Below are 19,441 nucleotides of genomic sequence, written 5' to 3'. Positions count from 1 at the left end.
TTTTTTTTCGGATTCAAATGGGACTAGTCTACGTTTGTCTACATTAAAAGTTATGACCAGTCTTGCAGAAAAAAAAGATAACTTACTAAGGCTAGTCTAAGCAGTTTATGCACCTGGCCACAGATCTCGGGCATTTTCTAACATTTAGACATGATGTACGTTTTTTTCTTTGTCTTTTTTCTTTCTTAAGTTTTTTGTAAAGTACTTTTAGGATACAGTACATTGTTGTGATTCTTGTGGGCGGGTCCTGTAGTCTGTAAGCCACGGCCGTATGATTTGACGCTGATGCACAACTATCCCTGCAGGTGGCGCTGCAACCCAGCATACACGGACTGACACACACGAAGAAATTCACCCATGCATCTTCCGTACTCCGTAGGCTCTAGTAACAGCATCGAGCAAGCAGATTTGTGTGATTTTAAAGTCCGCATGAATTCAAAATATGAACTGTACACAACCCATGACAAGTAAAGGAGCGGATGGAATGAGCCACAAAACTAGAAATGAAGTCATACACAGCTTTCGAGTCAACTTCTTCGCCATGAGTCTATTAAATGCATTTCCATGGGATGTAAGTAGAACATTGCAAACTGCCCCAATGCATTAAGAAAATATTTCAGATTTGTTGATGATTTGTATATACTATTATATAACTATACCATATAACTATTTATATATGAGCTGTGATTCATTTTCTTTCTTTGTTTTTGTTATTTGGTTTTGTTTTTCAGAAAATTAAATTAAAAGTTGTAATGCTTGTTTTCTCTGTTTCATCTCTAACGTTACATCCATAAATAACGCAATGGTTTTTGCAGTCTTTAGACCGAGAAATTATGACTACAACAACTTCAGACATAATAATGGAGATTCTTCAGAAGGTAAACAAACCATTATGAAAGTAAAAATAATTGATGGATTTATATAAAAAAAAATCTCTCTCTTTTTTTTTGGTAGACGTGTTTACACCCCATTTGCCTCAAGAATCCCCCTTCTTTGAAATACAGAAGACGCTTCCTTACAGAATTGATCAAAAGGGTTGGTTCCGTGTTTTTACAAACAAGCATGTTTTACATTTTGTCCCCACATATTTTGAGATACAGCACATTTTCATGAAGGCTGATTGTGTAGCATGAGATGTTGGCTGCTGAACCTCTGGATGTACTGTATGAAGCGCTCGGAGAGGTCATGTGTGCACAGGAGGAGGATGTGTGCTACAAAACCTACTTATTGGTGAGTGTGATCATATCAGCACTGGAACTTAAAGATATGTATACCTCTTAACAAAACATTATATCAGAAAAATGTGTCAAATCTCAGCCAACCGGAGATGCTGTTAGTCTAGCAGAGAACGTGGCTGTCATCTCCCAAGGAACCACGGGTCTGGTTACCTGGGAGGCTGCCCTGTATCTATCTGAATGGGCTTTGGAGAATACACACCTCTTTAAAAACAAGTAAATCTGACACCTCTCAACTCCATGCCATTGTACCTGTGATTGTTGTTTATGTGGGATACAATTATTTAGAAATATTTAAGATGCACTATTTCTCCGTCATTCAATCAAATACACTAATTTGATTAAAAAAAAATCTAATAAATTAAATGGATTAATCATTTATACATTCATTGTTTCTCATGCTATTTTATGTACAATGAAAGATTAATTGAAATTACTTTCTGTTTATTTAATGGTTTGATATATTCCATTTGCATGCAACTATAAGTGTACACTGTTGATCTCCTCCGCGTTGTACATGCAGGACAGTGCTAGAGCTGGGTAGTGGAATTGGACTTACTGGCATTGTAGTGTGTCGGTCATCAAGCCTAACCAAGTACATCTTCAGCGACTGCCATCAAACTGTGCTTCAGAGGCTGAAGGACAATATCTCAAACTGCTTAACTAACTGTGACAGCAACAGTGCGTCAGTGTGTGTGGAGGAGCTGGACTGGGAAAATGTGTCTGACGAGCAGCTGCAAAGAATACAGGCCAACACCATCATTGCCGCAGGTGACACGAAACCCAGGGATTTTGCAGGAACACACACACACACACACACTACAGTTTCATATGTGATTTATTTTCATTCATCGATTTAAAAGGTCTCTGAATCTGATCACATGAAGCTATGATGTTTGATGAGTTGAGTAACATTGATGTGTTTGTTTGAAACAGATGTGGTGTATGATCCTGATATAATTGCTTGTTTGGTGAGCCTGCTGAGCAGGCTTCTGAACGGCAAAGTTCATAAAGAACATCCTGATGTTTACATTGCATCTACTGTACGCAACCCACAGACGTATGACTGCTTCAAGAAAGAATTAGGTAGGCTTCACATTATTAGTTCTATTCTGTTCTATGTTTTCTTAATTCCTGATTTCTCATAATGAATGAAATGTTTCTTTTGTTTACAGAAATGGCTGGACTGAGACACGTCGTCATGAAAGATTCTGTCGCTCATGTATTTCCATACAACCGAGCCTCCTCTATAGAGATGATCAAAATATATGTATGACAAAAACGATCTCTTTGTAATAAAGTATTTATTTACACAATATTTACAAAGATAGTGTGCTTTTTATTCTCATATTCAAGTCTTTCCCAATGGCTTTGCTGGAATGCTGAATGTCCCGTTGTGGGGACAGCTAGCTTAAAAATATGTACCCTGTGCAAATATACCTGACAGTAACTTTCCATTGAATGGGAGTCAAAGGATTTGAGAGAATGTTATATAAACCCATCACCTAGACAGTCAGTCGCAGTGCTCTTTAATAAGTGGCAGGACATTTTGGTCCCAGTTCTCATCCCAGCGCTGCTGCCCGCTTTCCCTCAGATTCTTCCTGAAGATGCCCAGTTTCCCCTGATCACTAGGGAAGTCTGAAAACAGAAGCTACAGAGATAACAGAACTATTAAGATTTATAGCAAGATCTTTAAAGGCGCAGTATGTAATAATGACAAGCTAGAGGTTGCAATCAGGGTTGCCAGGTTTTTACAACAAAACCCGCCAACTGCTACTCATAACTAGTCCAATCACGTTTTGAGGGGGATCCCCTGGTAAATATCGCATTTCGGTGGGGTAAAATAAATGTTTTTGTGGGATTGCCCTTGTAAAATTCACATTTAAGGGGCTAAATGTCATGTTATTGGGATTGCTTAAACCTGTGGGAAAATGGCGGACTTGGCAACACTGGGTGAAATTGCTACTGCAGTCCAAATTTACGCTCCCACCAGTTGCCAGATTGAGGATGCACATCAGGAAGTGACAATGGAAGGCAACGAGTGTAGGATTGTTAGTTGATTTATCTGCATTTTAATATGCCTCTACATACAGCACCTTTAAGAAAACATCTTGATTTTTTAATCTTGAGTCATACAGAACAGTTTTTAATTAACATATATCTTACCTTTAATTGTTCAGACAGCTCTTTGGAGTCTTTGAAAATGAGCCCATTTTCCTCATGTTTCACCAGTTCATGCAAGCTAACAAGATAAGCATAATGAGCAGATGACACCTAAAATAATCCACTCCTACTATAAAAGACCAGTCCCACAATCTTACCACTGAAAGTGTATGGCACAGACTGGTAGGCAACATCCAAACATGTCAACCACTTTCATTGGGAGGTCAAGACCACTGGAGGATTTGTGCAAGCAAACCCCAAGATCAGCAGAACCTGTGCCAAAAAAAAATCATACTCATGTTAATAAGTGTTTTAGGCCAAGACATTGGTCTATGATATTTATAATGCCATTAAAGAGATCCTCTCACCAAGTAAAACTGGATAATCCTCTGCTTCCAGCCATGGAGTGCAAATCTTGATATGTTGTAGTTCTTTAGAGTCAATCAGCTTCTTATAATACTCTTTCTGAGGACCTTTACCTTTATTGATATATCGCAGTGTTTAAAAAACAAACATAGGCATTGGTCAACAGATGCTTTTATGGACATTTATGTATATTAGACATTTTGGTGTACCTGTAATCACACAGACCAATGATGGAAGCTTGTGCCCTGTCTCAACAAACTTCTCATACTCTATTGGAGACAGAAGGAAATAAATCAAACATTAGAGAATACATAGTCCAATAGGTTTCAAAACATAAATATGCAACTGTACAGAAAAGTTACAGAACAGATTGTGATACACTACAGTTCAAAAGGTCGGTAAGATTTCATAAAATGTTTTTATTGAAGGTTTTTTTTATTAAAAATGTAGTAAAAACAGTAATATTCTGAAATATATTATTTCTATTGTAATATATTTTAAAAAGTCAATTACTAAATGTATTCATTTCTCAACAACAACAAAAACCTTACTGACCCCAAACAATTCAGTAGTATATATGTAGAGTTAAATAATAACCTTCAAGAGCTTGTAAAAGAATTGAGAAGTCTTCGTCCTCTAAACATAAAAACATAAATAATGAAAAGTTAGGACATTTCAGTTAAAGGACTGACGAATAGCATCCATGTATTTAGTGTGGATGGCACAGACCAGTCCAGCTGGTGCTGCTGATAAGCAGAGCAGGACGTCCAGAAGAGAGCATCACAGCACCTGTCTGAGTATTACGCTCTGTGAAGGCTGTCAGTTCCATGTACTCCTTAGTGACATCAGGACTAAGAGATTACAAAGAGTAATATGTGAAACATTTAAAAAATGCTCAATGCTCTAGCGAGAGGCTATAACTGCTATTATCGTTTTCAAAAAACTTTGAATACTACTATATGCATAACAGCCAGGAATGGGAACAAATGGTATTATGGGAAAATACTTACCTAGGTCTAAATGGTAAATAAGTACTGCCCATTCTGATAAACAGCTCATGTTGAAGTTTCAGAGGCGTTTCTCTAAATATCGGGGGTGGCTTGTCATATAATGTGGTTGCCCTACAATTGGAAAATTGATTAACTGGCTTGTCTTAAAAGTAAACTGTTTTACTATTATTCTAATTATGTAAATACCTATTTAATAATGATAAAAAGTAAATAAAATATATTCGGATTCAGAATGGACATACTCAATATTCCAGTTTTTCTGAAGATCTTCTCTCATTGCGTTAGTGACACATAAATTATGATCCGAGAGACATCCAAAGAGCTTCTCGTACCTGCATACAACACAATGCACAGTTCAGACGGTTCCCAAATACGACACTGTTCTACCAGGATACTTTTCAAAAGAGTTACTTACCATTTTGCCATCTTGACGATGAAATGATTCTGTCCATGAGAAAGAGCCATTATGGTGTATCCGTAGTTGTGCCAGTCTATAATGAACTGGGTTCCCCTGAAACGACTGGCCACCCACGTCACTGCTATAGCTGGAAGTCCAGGAGGATTCTACAAAATACACACGTGACTTACAATTTCACTTTAAGACGTGATTACACAGCAGTGAGTAATGAACACACACAAACGGCCGGGGAGCAGTGGCGGGTTTGGTGCCTTGCTCATGGGTCTCACCTTAGTCGTGGTATTGAGGGTGGAGAGAGTGCTGGATATTCACTCCCCCAACCTACAATCCCTGCCAGACCTGAGACTCGAACCCGTGACTTTACAAGTCTGACTCTCTATCTAAGTATGAAACGACTTCATGCTTTGCTTAATACAAGAGAGAGATACCTGCATAAGAATATAGCCTTGGTCCTCAATCTTCATCAACACATAGAACAGCTGGAAAGTCTGGAATACCACCTTTGAAGCATACCTGAAAAATTTGGGGCCAACTGAAAGACAAAATTCTTTATATCAGAATGAATGTGATTGGATTTTGTTATTTTGTGTTTTCTTTTCTGTGTTAGTTTATATTACCTGTGAGCCCCTTTAGTTCTGAAATGGGAAGTATGTCCATCCTGTCATCCTCAAGAATGTCTTGATGAGGTTTAGTACCTGTGCGAGCAACATGCCAGTGTTAGAGGAATAAAAACTTGCCCTGTGACCTGTAAATGTAATGCACATTTTAAGTGTTTATTAGCATGCCTTGCATTCATTCATTCATGGGGGGACATTTGACATCATGCATAAAAGCAAAAAGTGGTGCAATGTAAAGAGCATGCGTTAAAATGTATATACCAAGGAAGCCAATTATGGTGACATTGTATCCGTGTCTGCTGAGAGAGAGCGCATGATACTGCATGCGAGGACTGCGCCCTATATCTCCCAGCACCAACACACAAACGTTCAGATGTGCAAGTTCATCTCGCCCCTTTAATCCACTGGCTAGTACAAAAATAAGCACCACTACAGCGACTGGTAGAAGAGCCCACGACAAGCTTAACCCCGATAAAAGTCCTAAAAGAACCAACGAAACTGTCACTACAGCTACTGCCGCATTGGCGTCCGCCATTGTGCTTTCCTGCTTATGACGTGGCTGAATGTAAGGCAGGAAATTTAAAGAGACACGAACCTATGACCAATACATAATATTCTTCAAGAGCATGTTACTTTGTACATTTTAAATAAGTTTGATTTAAATAATGTCTTAAGTTATACAGTTAAGGCCCGTTCACACCAAGAACGATAACTATAAAGATAACTATAACGATTAGCGCCCACACCAGCGAACGATATTGTCTGTGTATTCTAAGCGGTCGCGCGTCTGCTGCTTTAAATTCTCGAGCTCATTACAGCAGGATTGATTCTGATTGGTTGGCAATGTTTTTATCGTTCATCAGAAAAAAAAAATCGTTCTGAAAGTGAATCCAACGATATCGTTTCTCTTTGCCTTTATCATTATAGTTGTGGTGTGGAGTGGACTCCGCTATTCTTTAATATTGAGAACGATTTTTAGAACTATATCTTTATCGTTATCTTTATAGTTATCGTGCTTGGTGTGAACGGGCCTTTACCATTAATAAATACATTAAACATCGAATCTGAATATTTTTATAAGCTTGTCTGTAATTCCATTCAGAACCATTCAATTCCAAATAGCCTAAAGCTAATTATTATTATTATATCATTATAGTCTATGATAAATAATAATAATAGAAAGAAAGAAAGAAACCTTGAATTTAAACTGTCATAGGAATGAGGAGAAATCCCACTCAAAACATATGCTGGGATATTTTCCAGCAAAAGCAATAATATTCAAACTATGTGGTAGTAGCCTATCTCAGGCAGCAGGGTTGACTTGCCCTAAGCGCTGCAGTGACGCCATCCGCAATGAAAGATTCGCTGCGCGTCTACATGGCGTTGCGTGCTAGTGATGGTCACTTTGAAAACCTTTCCAAATCATTAAAAAAATTGGTTTCTACAAATTCTTGTTCTACATCTCCCCCACTACAACTGTGGTCATTTTTATGTTGCTTTACCGTTTCATTCTTTAATAATTGCATCCTAAAATCATCACCAATACTATTTACTACCTCACTCTGCAGACATTTTAAAAAATCATTAACCAAAAAAAAAAAAAAACTTTACGGTTTCATTATTTAATAACTGAATGTCAAACTCATGAGTAATCCTATAACTCACCATACAGACACCATTAAAAAATGTTTTACATCTTATCCAAGTACCACTGTGGTACTTTTTATGTTGCTTTACTATTTCATTCTTTAATAATTGATTTGTCTTTTCTTTTCTTTATGAATTTTTAAAATATGTTTACCAACACACGTGTCTCAGGCCAAAACATGCATAAGACATTTTACAAACCCATTGCAAATATTGAACGTTTAATAATTTAAATACAATTAAACAATGCAATACCATAAGACGTGCCTGTATGTGTTTTTTAATAAGCCTATTATTATCGATTAATTGACTGTGGTTTCAGTTTGATACGCACTCCGTTTTTCTTAATGATTTGGAAAGGTTTAAAGCAGTTAAAGTGGCAGACCTGAGTCACGTGACGGGTTTGCTATGACAAACTGCTTCGCCTTCCTTAAAACAAGGGGAAAAAGCTGACAGACCACTCGTCCATCAACTCTTTTCTCTGTTTATTTTGCATTCTCAAAGCTCTTAAAATGTGGTTTCCTAGTCTGTCTCAGTGCGCAGCTGCTGTTTCTATGTTGAAGAGACTTGAGAGCCTTTCTACTGCCGTCAGCACTCTTCAGGAGACAGACCCCAAATACATCAAGTTTGTTTCTTTAGAAATTCAGAATTACTTGCTTACTAATGGATCCTCTGCAGTGAATGGGTGCCGTCACAATAAGAGTCCAAACAGTTGATAAAACATCACAATAATCCACAAGTAATCCACACAATTCCAGTCCATCAATTAACATATTGTGAAAAAAACAGCTGTGTGTTTGTAATAAACAAATTAATCAAGACGTTTTTAACTTCAAAAAGTAATCTCATTAAAATCAGGTGAGACATTTTCATTTCTGGGTGAACTATTCCTTTGATGTTGTAGTTGCAAAAAATGTTTTAGTTAATGTCAAGTGATTATACAGTTTCAAACGAACACGTTTCTTTTCATAGATGGCTGCTCAAGTCACATGACAGGAGTTGCAGTGAGTGCATTAGGAGGTTTTCTCAACTATTACCTTTCAGAGCAGGACATAACGAAGAGACCCTTAATTTAAGGGCCATGCATCATGAGATAATGGTTAAATAACTCAATTAATACTTTATATAATAAAAAAAAACATACAGTATTATGATACATTTCTTATTCTGAGGAAAAATGATCAAACTGTACAATTTTAATAATAATGAATGGAGCATAAAAGGTTGAATATAGCCATTTTTTTATTATTTTAATGCATACAGAAGTTAGTTTAAATTAACAAAATGCCCTTTGTTGGTGACTATTTTCTCCTAGTTTAAGTTTTCATGTTTGAGGGAGTGGACCCCTGTGTGTTCATTATTATAGAGAAAGCATGCTTAAAAATGCATGTTTGAATTCAGTCCAGAAACAGCATGATCTCTCCAAAGCTGCTTACAAAGTAGCCACGTTGAGATGTCTTTTATTAGTCAGACCTCCATCCATCCATGAAATCAGTGTAAAACACCAGTCAGAAGACTGTGGTCTGTGGTGAATATTTGCCCAATATCTTGTTCTGATATAGCTATATGAAGTTGAATGATTACTCATTCCACCCTGTGACTTCATGGAAGAGAGCTTTTATCAGGCGTGATTCATACGTGACCGTGTTCTTGCCAATGTGCATGCGGTCCTCCTCCAGAGGCTGCTCTATGATGGCAGGCACATCTTTTCCATACACTAGAGGGGAGGGTAAAAAAAAAATAATAATTAGTCCCATGGAGAATCTCGGGATTGAAAATTAATTAGTGTCTCAGCTTTCAAAAACCAGCATTTCATCCCCAATGAATTAAACAATCGAAACAACAGTGAACTAGTAATCACTGGATTAGATTTTGATACTTTGCGAATTACTGGAGGATTAAAGCTATGCGTTAACACAGTCCTGCTACATACGAAACAGGATACAGTGCCTGCTTTCAACCGTTTCAAACCATTTTTTTAGAGGATGTACTTACATTCACAGTGCTCTAGGAACTGAATACACTCTTGCACCACTGAATCCCTGAGCATGATCATGTGCTTGGCCATGTTTTCCAGCAGTGACAGAAAACATCTCTTAGCATAGAACCACGTGTCTGTTCCAAGCTAAAAAAACATAGGATGGCAGTGTCATGTCAAGCACAATGACTACATAATATCACATGAACATCATTTCAGTAAAAGAAGTAAACATCAGACTAAAAGGAAGTGCTGTACATCTGCTACAGCATCATAAGATCAAGAATGCGGAGGTCCTTGAGTAACATTATTTATGCAGCTGGAAACAGCAAGGACCTCTTCAGTGGATATTTGTGTGTACACAAAAATACATGTTGATAACTGTATCAGAGAAGGACTAAGATAAATACAGCAAGGAATATGAAAGTCTATGTGCTGTCTAAACTCAACTAAAGATGGTTATTAAAAACAGTAAATTAAATATTGATTACCTTTTTGTTGTAAGGCTCAAGGCTTTTTATGACACGAGAAATGCCAAAGTCATAGTTCCCTTTAGCACAATACAAAGTCCTGGAAGAAATGATGCATTGTAAGTATTACAAGTAATTCACATTGAGAATAGATGTCTTTAAAATTAAAGGTTTTCTTTTGAAATACATATTTTTAATTAGTTTAGGGCCAGTAAGAGTTTCAAAAAGTTTTATGAAAGAAAGAAATATATACTTTTTTCTATGTTTTTCAAATGCTGCTTAATATTTTTGTGTAAACCATGATTTTTGATAAAAAAAAAAAAAATCATTCTGATAGCAAACTTTTGAATGGCAGTGCAATATTTACAGACTGCTTTTACAGTGTCGTCTTATATTATGATATTTCAGGTTATACTTATAGTATCTGTATGAACTGTATAAGATAAATGTTCATAGAGGATTTTCTTAAAAAAATTATTTGACATCCATGTTACAAGTTATACGTACTTACTTTTATAATAACAATAAATTATGCATAATTACATGCAAGAAACTCTAAGCCAAACCCTAATCCTAACCCTAACCATATAGTAAGTACATGTAGTTAATTAATATTACTCAGTACTTAAATTTATAATTACGCTGTTACAAGGACACCTAAAAATAAAATGTAACCTAAATATATTGTACATACCCTATTACAAGGTTGACAATACACAGATGAAAGATTTTTTTGTCTGGATCATCATACGAGATTTGCTCCTCTTCTTTCTCTATCTTCCTCATCAGTTCCTCTGCCTGTATACACACAGACGCAGATGATGAAACAAAGCTGCTCCAGTGGTATCAACTGAAGTTAAATAAGATTCAAATTTTTACCTCTTCATTTTGGCTGGTCATGATGTATGACACGCACAGGTTAGCAAGGACAATCGCACTGACGTTAAGGATCTACAGGACAAAATGTGACTGTTAATTCATTGTGAGGATGCGAATAACAGTAGACACACTTCGAAATCAAACAACAAAATCAAACATCATGCCGCAAACTCCATGCAGTCACACAGTGAGACTCCCAGAGTCAGAGATCATTTTACCGAGGGTTTTGTTTTGCAGGGACACTCTTGAATGTTACACTGTTCCAGCTAGCAAGCAGAGGAGCAAAGAAGATGTTTTCATTTGAAAGGTTTAGATTTGTTATATGATTGTCTGCCAAGTACGGACAAGTGTCATCCACCATCACAGAAGACAAATAAAATATTATTTATACATTTATCTATTTACACTATAAAATATATAAAAATTTATAGTATATAAAATATTAGCAAACAAATTAACTGTAATTTTGCATGCACAAGTTATTTTATTTTCTAATATCCACGAGTAAAAAAAACGAGTTCTTATTTTACAGGGTTTTTTTTTCACATCTGAATCCCACTGTTTATGCAAAATACCATATTACTGGTTAACTAATTTAGCTTATTGTTATCTACTGTATTTAAAAAAATAAAATAAAATAAAAGACCCTTAGTAACCTCTAAGCACTGAGCACTGACTCCATTTTTCGTCATTTGTATTTCATAAGCTATCATTCTTATTTTTTTATTTAAAGGTGGACTTGGCTTTTATGGAAAGGCATTAGTCTTTAAAGGGACTCAAAATACATTAAAAGTGACCAGCACAGCACATTTAGTAACACTGAACTTACATTCTCATAATGCTTCTTAACGATGGGCTCATAGAAGCCAATGGCTTCTTTATATTTGTTGTCTTGCATGAAGAGCACATGAGCAACATTAAGTTTCCAAGTGTCGTGCTCATTACAGAACTCCAGTGACTTATGGAAGATCTTTTCCACCATGCTGTAGTTCTCACGGTTCCAGTAGACTTTGGCCTGTGCCATTAGTACAGGGATGTACCTTGAGAAAAAAAAAACACTTTTAAGTATTTGTATATGGTGAACATTTTACATGTTTACACAAAAGGACAGAAATTTAAGGACGAAATCACCTTTAGTAATCACCTTTTTTGTAAATCACTTCATACAAAGCATCTGCTAAATGCATAAATGCAATCAATGAAAATGAATCTTACATTTACCTCTCAAGAACCTCGTCATAGTCTTGGACATATTTTTTTAGAGATTCATCATCCCGATTGTGCCTTGCTTCCTGCACCTTTGAGGAAAGAGATTTTAGCGTTTTTAAATTAATTAGCCATTTTAGTGTCAGACATACTGATATCATAATGGTGTTTTTAGGGAGTAACCGAAATGCTGTGAATTGCTGAAAGGCAAAATGCCAAGCTGTAACCTGTTTCGTAACCTTGCGCAGTTGCTCAGTCAGTTTTCCAGCAATTTCATCAAATTTTCGGAAAGCCTACGTTAGAGGAAAAGTCAATTTAATAAAAAAACAAATTCTCACTAGATACTTGCCAAGACTCTGAAAAGATCACTTACTTCCTCAGGTGCTGTCTGACATGTGATAATGGCATCCAGGAACTCATAGAGGTACTATAAACAGGAGAACGAAACTTTAGCCCTACCGTCTCCATGCGAGTTCTGACTGATGCGTTAATATGCACGAGGCAACTCTGCAATTATCACCTGGTGTGTTATTATTTGCAAATGCCTTATGGGCAGAGGAATCAATCAATGTGGATGTTATTATTGGAACGACTATCTGGGCAAATGAAAGTGGAGACTTGTATAACCATGTTTTCATTTTCATAAAACTAACAATGCAAATAGTAACAGGCTACGAGGGAAATAAACCATGAAATTGCTACAGAATCAATACTGCCTTACCGGTGTGAGAAACTTGTAAGTGAGATGAGCATTTTCAGCCAAGACATCTGCAGCAAGGTCAAAGTACTATAGACAACAAAAGCAAAGAAACCTCATAAACCCATTTAAAATGCTTCTTTAAAGTTTCTATGAAAGCTTAAGTACATAATTAATATACCCCTACCAAACAGTTTCCTGAATGCTAGGAACTGTTAGCAATGAAGCAGACTAACCTCATGTTTACAATAAAGCAATAGTAAGTTGCCAAAAGTGACAGGAGGAAAGGGGTTTTGCTGAAGGAGAAAAGCAAGTTTCTCAAAACCCTCTGTGGGCTTGGTGTCCATGTTCATTAGGGCCTGGTTGTGAAGAGTGACTGGATCTAGCTCCTAAATGTAAAAAAAAGAAAGAAAGGAAAATCATCAATTCCTTGGTTGACAGACTTTAAACACACAGTATGAGCCAACTTTCAAATGTAAAAGCTTATCTTACACAGAAATAGACTAGGGGAGCTAATTAACAAATTACTATATAAACTATCAAAGGTCTAGACTAGAGTACATGGTAAATAATCACTGACATTCCAGTCGTTCCACTAGGGGGCAGCAGATAGCTACGTTCGCTTGTCCATTTCGCAGAACAGACCCTGTGACCCTGGACCACAAAACCAGTCTTAAGTGTACATTTTTCGAATTTATTAGGATCGGACAATATTTCTGAGGATGCAAAATAAATCTAAATATTGAGAAAATCGCCTTTAAAGTTGTCCAAATGCATATTACTAATCAAAAATTAAGTTTTGATACATTTACGGTAGGAAATTTATAAAATATCTTCATGGAACATGATCTTTACTTAATATACTAATGATTTTTGGAATAAAATAAAAAAATCGATAATTTTGACCCATACAATGTATGTAAAACCAGCAACATAAGACTGGTTTTGTGGTCCAAGGTCACAAAAAATTAAAGATTTCAGCATGAAGGGTTAGCCTGTCTATCTGTATACTAACATTAAAATTGCACTGTATAATTGCTAGATTTCAGATAGATAAGCACATTTTGTCTATACATAGGCCCTCTTTTAGGGAAATGACATAACCCAGTAAATGCATCTTTGTGCAGTGCCCTGAATTCTTACTAAAACCTGGTACATTCCTTGTACTAGTCCTAGCTGCAGATCCAGTGTTTAAAAATACCTGTCCTGCGGGAAGAAACAGTGTATTTATGAGTGCTTATATAAGATGGATCATTGTTTGGACTCATTAACGTCGAGGTGCCAGTGCAAACTAGCACAGAGACATGTCCCTGCAGCCCACCATCATTCCAGCCGGCAGGTGTGGGCTTACCAGCTCCACCAATACAAACCCGCACCGGAATCTCAGAAACTGCTAATTCCCAGTGCATAATTACAGCCAATCTGGTAAGGATTTGAGAAAATTAAACTTGAATTGTACGATTAAAAGGCAGTGCCAATGACTAGGTTATTTTCTTTCTTCTGAAATAGATGGCACATGGTCTGTCAATTTAGCATAAAAGTTCCTCAAGCGTGCATGTGAACTGGCATGCCTATGACACTGATTCACAAGAAGCTATCCTGCAAGAGTGAGCACGCTCAGATCAAACAGCATAACTAATGAGGAAAATATTCTCTTGACAGGCATCTGATCTTATCTGACAGCCTTTGTTTGCTGCATTGCAATAGAAATTAGAAAACAGAACTCGGAAAATGTTTTACAGCAAAATCACCTGGAAATGTACTAAAATAAAATAGTGATGAGATAGAAACACATAACCAGGTGTTTTCTGTGATCAAATTATAATCGGACACCACTTGAATACATTAAAAGTCAAATGCAAATGCACCTAATATAAGACTGCGATCGGATCTCTGAAAATACTTTCGAAGCTAGTTAGAGATGGTTTCTGTTCTCCTTTCATTGAGTATAAATGTGACAAGGTGTACATGCTAATGCATTTTGATTAAGCAATATGTAATTATTACACTGATTAAGTACTATATAATGAGGTTGAGCAACAGATAAAAATGATCTGTCACTTTGATGGACTGGGTTGTACATTTTCAATCGTGCTCTATTTTTATCAGTGTTTAAAGAGCTTTTGCAGCTTCTTCTCTTTTTATTCTGCTTGCACAATGTGAATAAGTCAAAAAGACACTGAGGTCTTGCAATCTGCTCGCCAATTTAATGAACAATATCCAATGTATAATTTCACTGAACTACACTTACAGTCTCTCATTTCTCTCCCCAATTCCTCAGTAACGTCTCCCTCCTGGTGTGTTTTTGCGGGGGCATTTTAAAAACTAATTTCTTCTCCTTTTTCTTCATATCTAATCATTAGCATCCTTTACAAAATAGACCATATATATATATATTTTTGTCTGTTTTATCCATATATAATGAATTTATAATGGAATGATCCATTATTGTATTAAAAATTCTGTGGTTGGCAGAAAATGGATGGTTAAAGCAATCTATAATGTAATACATGAGTGCCATTACATTTCGAATGGATAAGAGAGATACATTTAAATGCAATCCTGCTAAACAATATTCAGATGCTATCCAGATACAAAATGTATGTGAATGCCAAGTGTCAAGGGGAAAAGTGTTACCACAGAGGTCACATTTTTAGTACCTCTTCTGATCTGGGGGGCATATCAGTCAGTGCTTCCTGTGCGGCAGCATCTGCAACAGAAAAATGTAGATATATTAGGCCATAATCATTAAATCACATTAATTGAAGTTCAATAGTAGCCATTCTGTAGGCAGTCAAAACAGAGCAGTGTATCACCCCAGGCTAAATTATGCAGAAAGCCACTGAGCAAAACATAGTCTGTGCTGTAGACTTCATGCTTAAAGGTGCAATTTGTAAGATATTTGCAGTAAAATATCCAAAAACCACTAGGCTAGTGTTATATATTTTGTCTAGCTGATTACTAACAATATCTCTAATGTTTTCAACTACTTGTAAATCATGAGAAAATTCCCATTCTGAACAGTGACACGGGGCAGTGCAGTTGCCTGTCAATGACGTTAAGTTACCCTTTGTCACCGCCTTTACTGACGTAGAAACCACATGACAACAGTGTCGTGGACAAATGCGGCAGTAGTGTCTAGAGTCCAGCAAACCATATTTACTTCTCCTTGCACGTTTTATGGTGGATTGTGTTACTTAATTATGGAACATAATTACAGTTTACCGTCTGCCGCTGGTTCTGTCGACAAGGACAGCTCCCGTAAACGTAAACGTACGGGCCAACCAAACGACCCAAACGAGTCTGATCGCGCATTTGCATTGACTTTGAATGTAATCTACTCACGCAAATCGTTGAACTCGCATTTGCTATGTATGCCCAATTATTGTATTTGAATGTACACGAGTGTATATATTTGTTGAACAAGTGTTAATCGTTTTCCTATGATCTGATTGATGGCCGTCAGCGCTTGGGTAGAAGACAACAAATCCCATCATTCCATGCTCCTTCTTAGCGTCATCAAACCACGTGATTGTTATTGTTTTGGTAGTGTACCCTCTAGTGGCAGGTCCTACAACCTCTACCATTAATTCTTAATGCAAAGCCACTAGGAGTCCTGGAAGGCCACAGATCTGCTAATGGATTTGCAGTTTATAATACGCTATGAATAAATAGAGTTCACATCAAAAAGCACATGATAGGAAGGCGCCTACAAGTAACATCAGGCCTGGTGGTTGATCTATACTTACAGTTCTTCAGCTGGTATTCAATAGCTGCTTTCAGATTAAAGGCTTCAATCAAAGCAGTTTCGTGCAGGACGAGGGTGTTGCCGACACTTCTTACATCAATGCCTTCTGTTGTCATTCCAATACTGAGCTCTATAAACATAAGAGTCACTCATTGAAAGTCACTCTATAGCACAGCAAATCTTACAACACCTAAAGGATTTCTGACACAAATACCTGGATGCTCTCTGATTCCACGTTCAATAATTTCTGCAATATATTTGAGTGCTGAAGCGTACTGCTTTAAACTGTAGTAACAAAGTGCTATATTGTAGGCCAGATCTGTAAAAAACAACAACAACAAAAAAACAATCAGAGTCCAGCACAGCTAGTTTTCGAAAACATCACAGTGTGTCAAAAGGTCTCCATACCACATTCATTTCCATAAAAAAAAAGAAAAAAAAATCTAAATTACTACCCTTACGCAGTGTGGTCAGCCAGTCAAAGTTATGTTTGTAACTCTTGGCAGAACAGTTACTGGGAGACACCAGTGTGTGTGTTTGTCTGTTTTGTCTATTAAGCTTCTGCATGTAGACACCACAAACACAAAGAGTTATAATTCAATGGAACCAGCGCTAAAGAAACTCTTCCTCACCTGGCTGGTAGCCCAGTACATTCATGGAGGACGTAAACTTTTTGCAAGCCTCTTCATACTCGCCCTCCTTATAAAGCAAACACCCGAGATCTACATCATAGTCTGGATCGTCCTGAGGCAACTGCTCAACCAGAGTCTGGAAGCAAAACCAAATATTCCAACAAAATAAACAGTCAGTCATGCCACATTCAGTGGTCAGATGTTGATTCATTTTCCACATGTGCCATAGCTGAGTTCTTTTTACATCTTTTCATTTACTTGCCCTCATGTCAAAATTAGTACAACTTTCTTTTAAAAATAATAATAAATAAGACTGCACAAATACAGAATTTTTTTTTTTTTTTTTATATTGTACGCTGAACCACTACATTCTTAAACAATTTTACAAATGTGTTCCATAGAAGAATTAAAGTCATACATTTTAGAATGACATTTAGAATTAGGTTTAGAATGACATAAGAGTGAATAAATTACATGAGAAAGAATATGTTACCTTTGCACCTGAAAAATCTTCCTCTCCATATGTGATGGCAGCTTGCAGTTTAATCATCTGTTTAGAAATGGGATGAATAATAATATTTCGTTTTAAAATAAGCATCAATAAAATAAAAGGAATGCAATTTGACATGCCAGCAATAACCATTTTTTAAACTGATGAACACTACCATTTAAAAGTTGGAGGCTTTTAATGTTTTTGAAAGAAGTCCTTCATGCTGCTTACCAAGGCTGCATTTATTTGTTAAAAAATACAGTAAAAACATTCATATTGTGAAATGTAATTAAAATGTACATATGCTATTTTAATCCATTGAAAAATGTAATTTATTATTGTTATGACAAAGCTGAACTTCCAGCAGCTTCCGGTAATCAAAGGTAACTAAGCTTGTCATAGAACAAAATTACCATCCAATCACAATTAAATAATATTAGATATCATGAAATAAAATGTCTCATATTGTGGTCATACAGTACATCACGCCAAACCCAATCCCCCGTCCCGTATTGAACCATGATCAATCTGGTAATCCTATATATAGACCTGCAAACAGTTTTAAGGATGGTACATTTTCTTAATTCACACATTTTTTGCAGATGTGGCCAAAGGTGATGTGTAGTCACCTTAGTATGACTAGTTGTGCTGTCCAAGAGAAAAGTGGCTTTCATGGCCTCTGGGAAGGCACACGCTCCATACAGAGACTGAGCATAGTAAAGTTTGTAGTCCTCGACCTCTGGGTGAAGCTGTGTCAGCTGTTCATAACATTCTGCGGCATTAGTGAAGTCCTGCATGTGATAGTAGCAGTAACCCAGCAGAGACAGAGCAGCCCTGGACTGGACATACACAGACAGTCAGTCATACAAAAATCATACATCTTATAAAAGAGAGATTTTATAAATTCACTCATATTGTGTGTGTGTATATGTATATATATATATATATATATATATATATATATATATATATATATATATATAATAATATATAATAATATATAATATAATATAAAATAATCTTATAATAATAATATCCTAAAATAAAATAATTATATATATATATATATATATATATATATATATATATATATATATATATATATATAAATTGTAATTTTATATTTGAAATTGATTATTTTCCTAAACAACAGAGAACACGGTTTACAGTGTAAAGGATGTGTTCAGTTTGACTGCTGTAACTTACTTTAGTGTGTTTCTGGTGCTCTTTGCTCAGAATATGAATTGCGTCTCCATATCGCCCTTCTTTGATCTTATAAAGAAAGAAATACGCTTATAAAGAAAGCCAATCATTGCGATAAAAATAAAATTGTTAAAAAGCTGTTTTTGCAAAACGTTTTGCTAAAAGTGAATGCAAGCAAACAGCATAGAGCAGGGATAAGTTAGCCCGTTAGCTTGTGCAGCTAATAACTTACCATTTTGTACACGGTGGCCGTGTATTCGCCGTCTTTAATAGTTGTTAGCGGCATTGTCGAAAACAAACGCTACGTGTAGCTTTACCCCATAAACAAAAACGTCAAATTAAGAAAGCTGAAGATGCAACCCTTCTATGTTTTCAGAGACGCAGCCTTCCTGTATCTTAGCAACCGTCCCAGAAACGGATGTGACATAATCATTACAGCGTTACTCTCCAGCGGGTCTCTGGTCTCTGCAGACACTTAAAGGGAACTCATATCTGGGTCATTCCTCGGTATGCGGTAACATTTTGGCTTCATGAATGTTGGGAAAAAAGTTACACGGTTTTTATGTTTTTTGCATTCTACCTAAATAGTGACATGTTTAACTATTAGGAATGGATATTGGTCAAGCTCGGGGACTCAAAAAATAATAATTATGGATAGATTGTTCAGACACTGGCCATGATC

At 36.4% G+C, this 19,441-nt stretch overlaps 3 protein-coding genes across 4 annotated transcripts; 1 reads left to right on the top strand and 2 right to left on the bottom strand.

The window, feature by feature from the left end:
* The first annotated feature begins 314 nt into the window (after nt 1-314).
* eef2kmt (eukaryotic elongation factor 2 lysine methyltransferase) lies at nt 315-2,553 on the top strand. Its single transcript, XM_059555412.1, has 8 exons — nt 315-571; nt 816-878; nt 955-1,035; nt 1,129-1,230; nt 1,318-1,451; nt 1,759-2,006; nt 2,172-2,321; nt 2,411-2,553. Exons 1-8 carry the CDS (start codon nt 443-445, stop codon nt 2,509-2,511), a joined length of 1,008 nt encoding a protein of 335 aa, XP_059411395.1. The 5' UTR covers nt 315-442; the 3' UTR covers nt 2,512-2,553.
* On the bottom strand, nt 2,523-6,375 carry LOC132144835 (chitobiosyldiphosphodolichol beta-mannosyltransferase-like). The gene is made up of 13 exons (XM_059555403.1): nt 6,071-6,375; nt 5,810-5,887; nt 5,621-5,724; nt 5,190-5,338; nt 5,017-5,106; nt 4,775-4,885; nt 4,494-4,615; nt 4,362-4,400; nt 3,974-4,033; nt 3,767-3,877; nt 3,557-3,671; nt 3,402-3,477; nt 2,523-2,886 (listed from the first exon to the last, which is right to left on the bottom strand). The coding sequence occupies exons 1-13, from the start codon at nt 6,342-6,344 to the stop codon at nt 2,749-2,751; spliced, it is 1,467 nt and encodes a 488-aa protein (XP_059411386.1). The 5' UTR covers nt 6,345-6,375; the 3' UTR covers nt 2,523-2,748.
* A 2,525-nt stretch (nt 6,376-8,900) lies between these two features.
* On the bottom strand, nt 8,901-19,204 carry ift70 (intraflagellar transport 70). 2 transcript variants are annotated; one of them, XM_059555389.1, is made up of 19 exons: nt 18,992-19,204; nt 18,763-18,828; nt 18,186-18,395; nt 17,560-17,616; nt 17,067-17,202; nt 16,649-16,753; nt 16,436-16,564; nt 15,347-15,396; nt 12,923-13,075; nt 12,711-12,776; nt 12,363-12,416; nt 12,217-12,282; nt 12,005-12,081; nt 11,613-11,823; nt 10,784-10,855; nt 10,599-10,702; nt 9,926-10,004; nt 9,452-9,581; nt 8,901-9,173 (listed from the first exon to the last, which is right to left on the bottom strand). In XM_059555389.1, exons 1-19 carry the CDS (start codon nt 19,043-19,045, stop codon nt 9,037-9,039), a joined length of 1,956 nt encoding a protein of 651 aa, XP_059411372.1. In that variant the 5' UTR covers nt 19,046-19,204; the 3' UTR covers nt 8,901-9,036. The 2 variants fall into 2 exon arrangements, with proteins under 2 accessions (XP_059411372.1, XP_059411377.1); XM_059555394.1 differs by having other exon boundaries at nt 12,229-12,282.
* Between the last annotated feature and the right edge of the window lie 237 nt (nt 19,205-19,441).

Source organism: Carassius carassius, chromosome 1 (assembly GCF_963082965.1).
Source record: "Carassius carassius chromosome 1, fCarCar2.1, whole genome shotgun sequence".
NCBI classification, from domain to species: domain Eukaryota; kingdom Metazoa; phylum Chordata; class Actinopteri; order Cypriniformes; family Cyprinidae; genus Carassius; species Carassius carassius.
Note: the sequence above shows the minus strand (reverse complement) of the source record. Positions and strands in the feature narration are given on the sequence as shown.

What these genes read in the sequence shown, in the direction of transcription:
- LOC132144835 (XM_059555403.1), bottom strand. Translation starts at nt 6,344, where the DNA reads ATGGCGGACGCCAATGCGGCAGTAGCTGTAGTGACAGTTTCGTTGGTT. An exon ending in TCTTTTACAAGCTCTTGAAG is followed by an intron (nt 4,034 to 4,361) that starts GTTATTATTTAA and finishes TGTCTCCAATAG; the next exon opens with AGTATGAGAAGTTTGTTGAG. An exon ending in AGCTGTCTGAACAATTAAAG is followed by an intron (nt 2,887 to 3,401) that starts GTAAGATATATG and finishes TTATCTCTGTAG; the next exon opens with CTTCTGTTTTCAGACTTCCC.
- eef2kmt (XM_059555412.1), top strand. Translation starts at nt 443, where the DNA reads ATGAACTGTACACAACCCATGACAAGTAAAGGAGCGGATGGAATGAGC. An exon ending in TAATGGAGATTCTTCAGAAG is followed by an intron (nt 879 to 954) that starts GTAAACAAACCA and finishes TTTTTTTGGTAG; the next exon opens with ACGTGTTTACACCCCATTTG. An exon ending in GCTACAAAACCTACTTATTG is followed by an intron (nt 1,231 to 1,317) that starts GTGAGTGTGATC and finishes GTCAAATCTCAG; the next exon opens with CCAACCGGAGATGCTGTTAG.
- ift70 (XM_059555389.1), bottom strand. Translation starts at nt 19,045, where the DNA reads ATGCCGCTAACAACTATTAAAGACGGCGAATACACGGCCACCGTGTAC. An exon ending in TATGACGAGGTTCTTGAGAG is followed by an intron (nt 11,824 to 12,004) that starts GTAAATGTAAGA and finishes TTTTTTCTCAAG; the next exon opens with GTACATCCCTGTACTAATGG. An exon ending in GTTCCTAGAGCACTGTGAAT is followed by an intron (nt 9,174 to 9,451) that starts GTAAGTACATCC and finishes CCTCCCCTCTAG; the next exon opens with TGTATGGAAAAGATGTGCCT.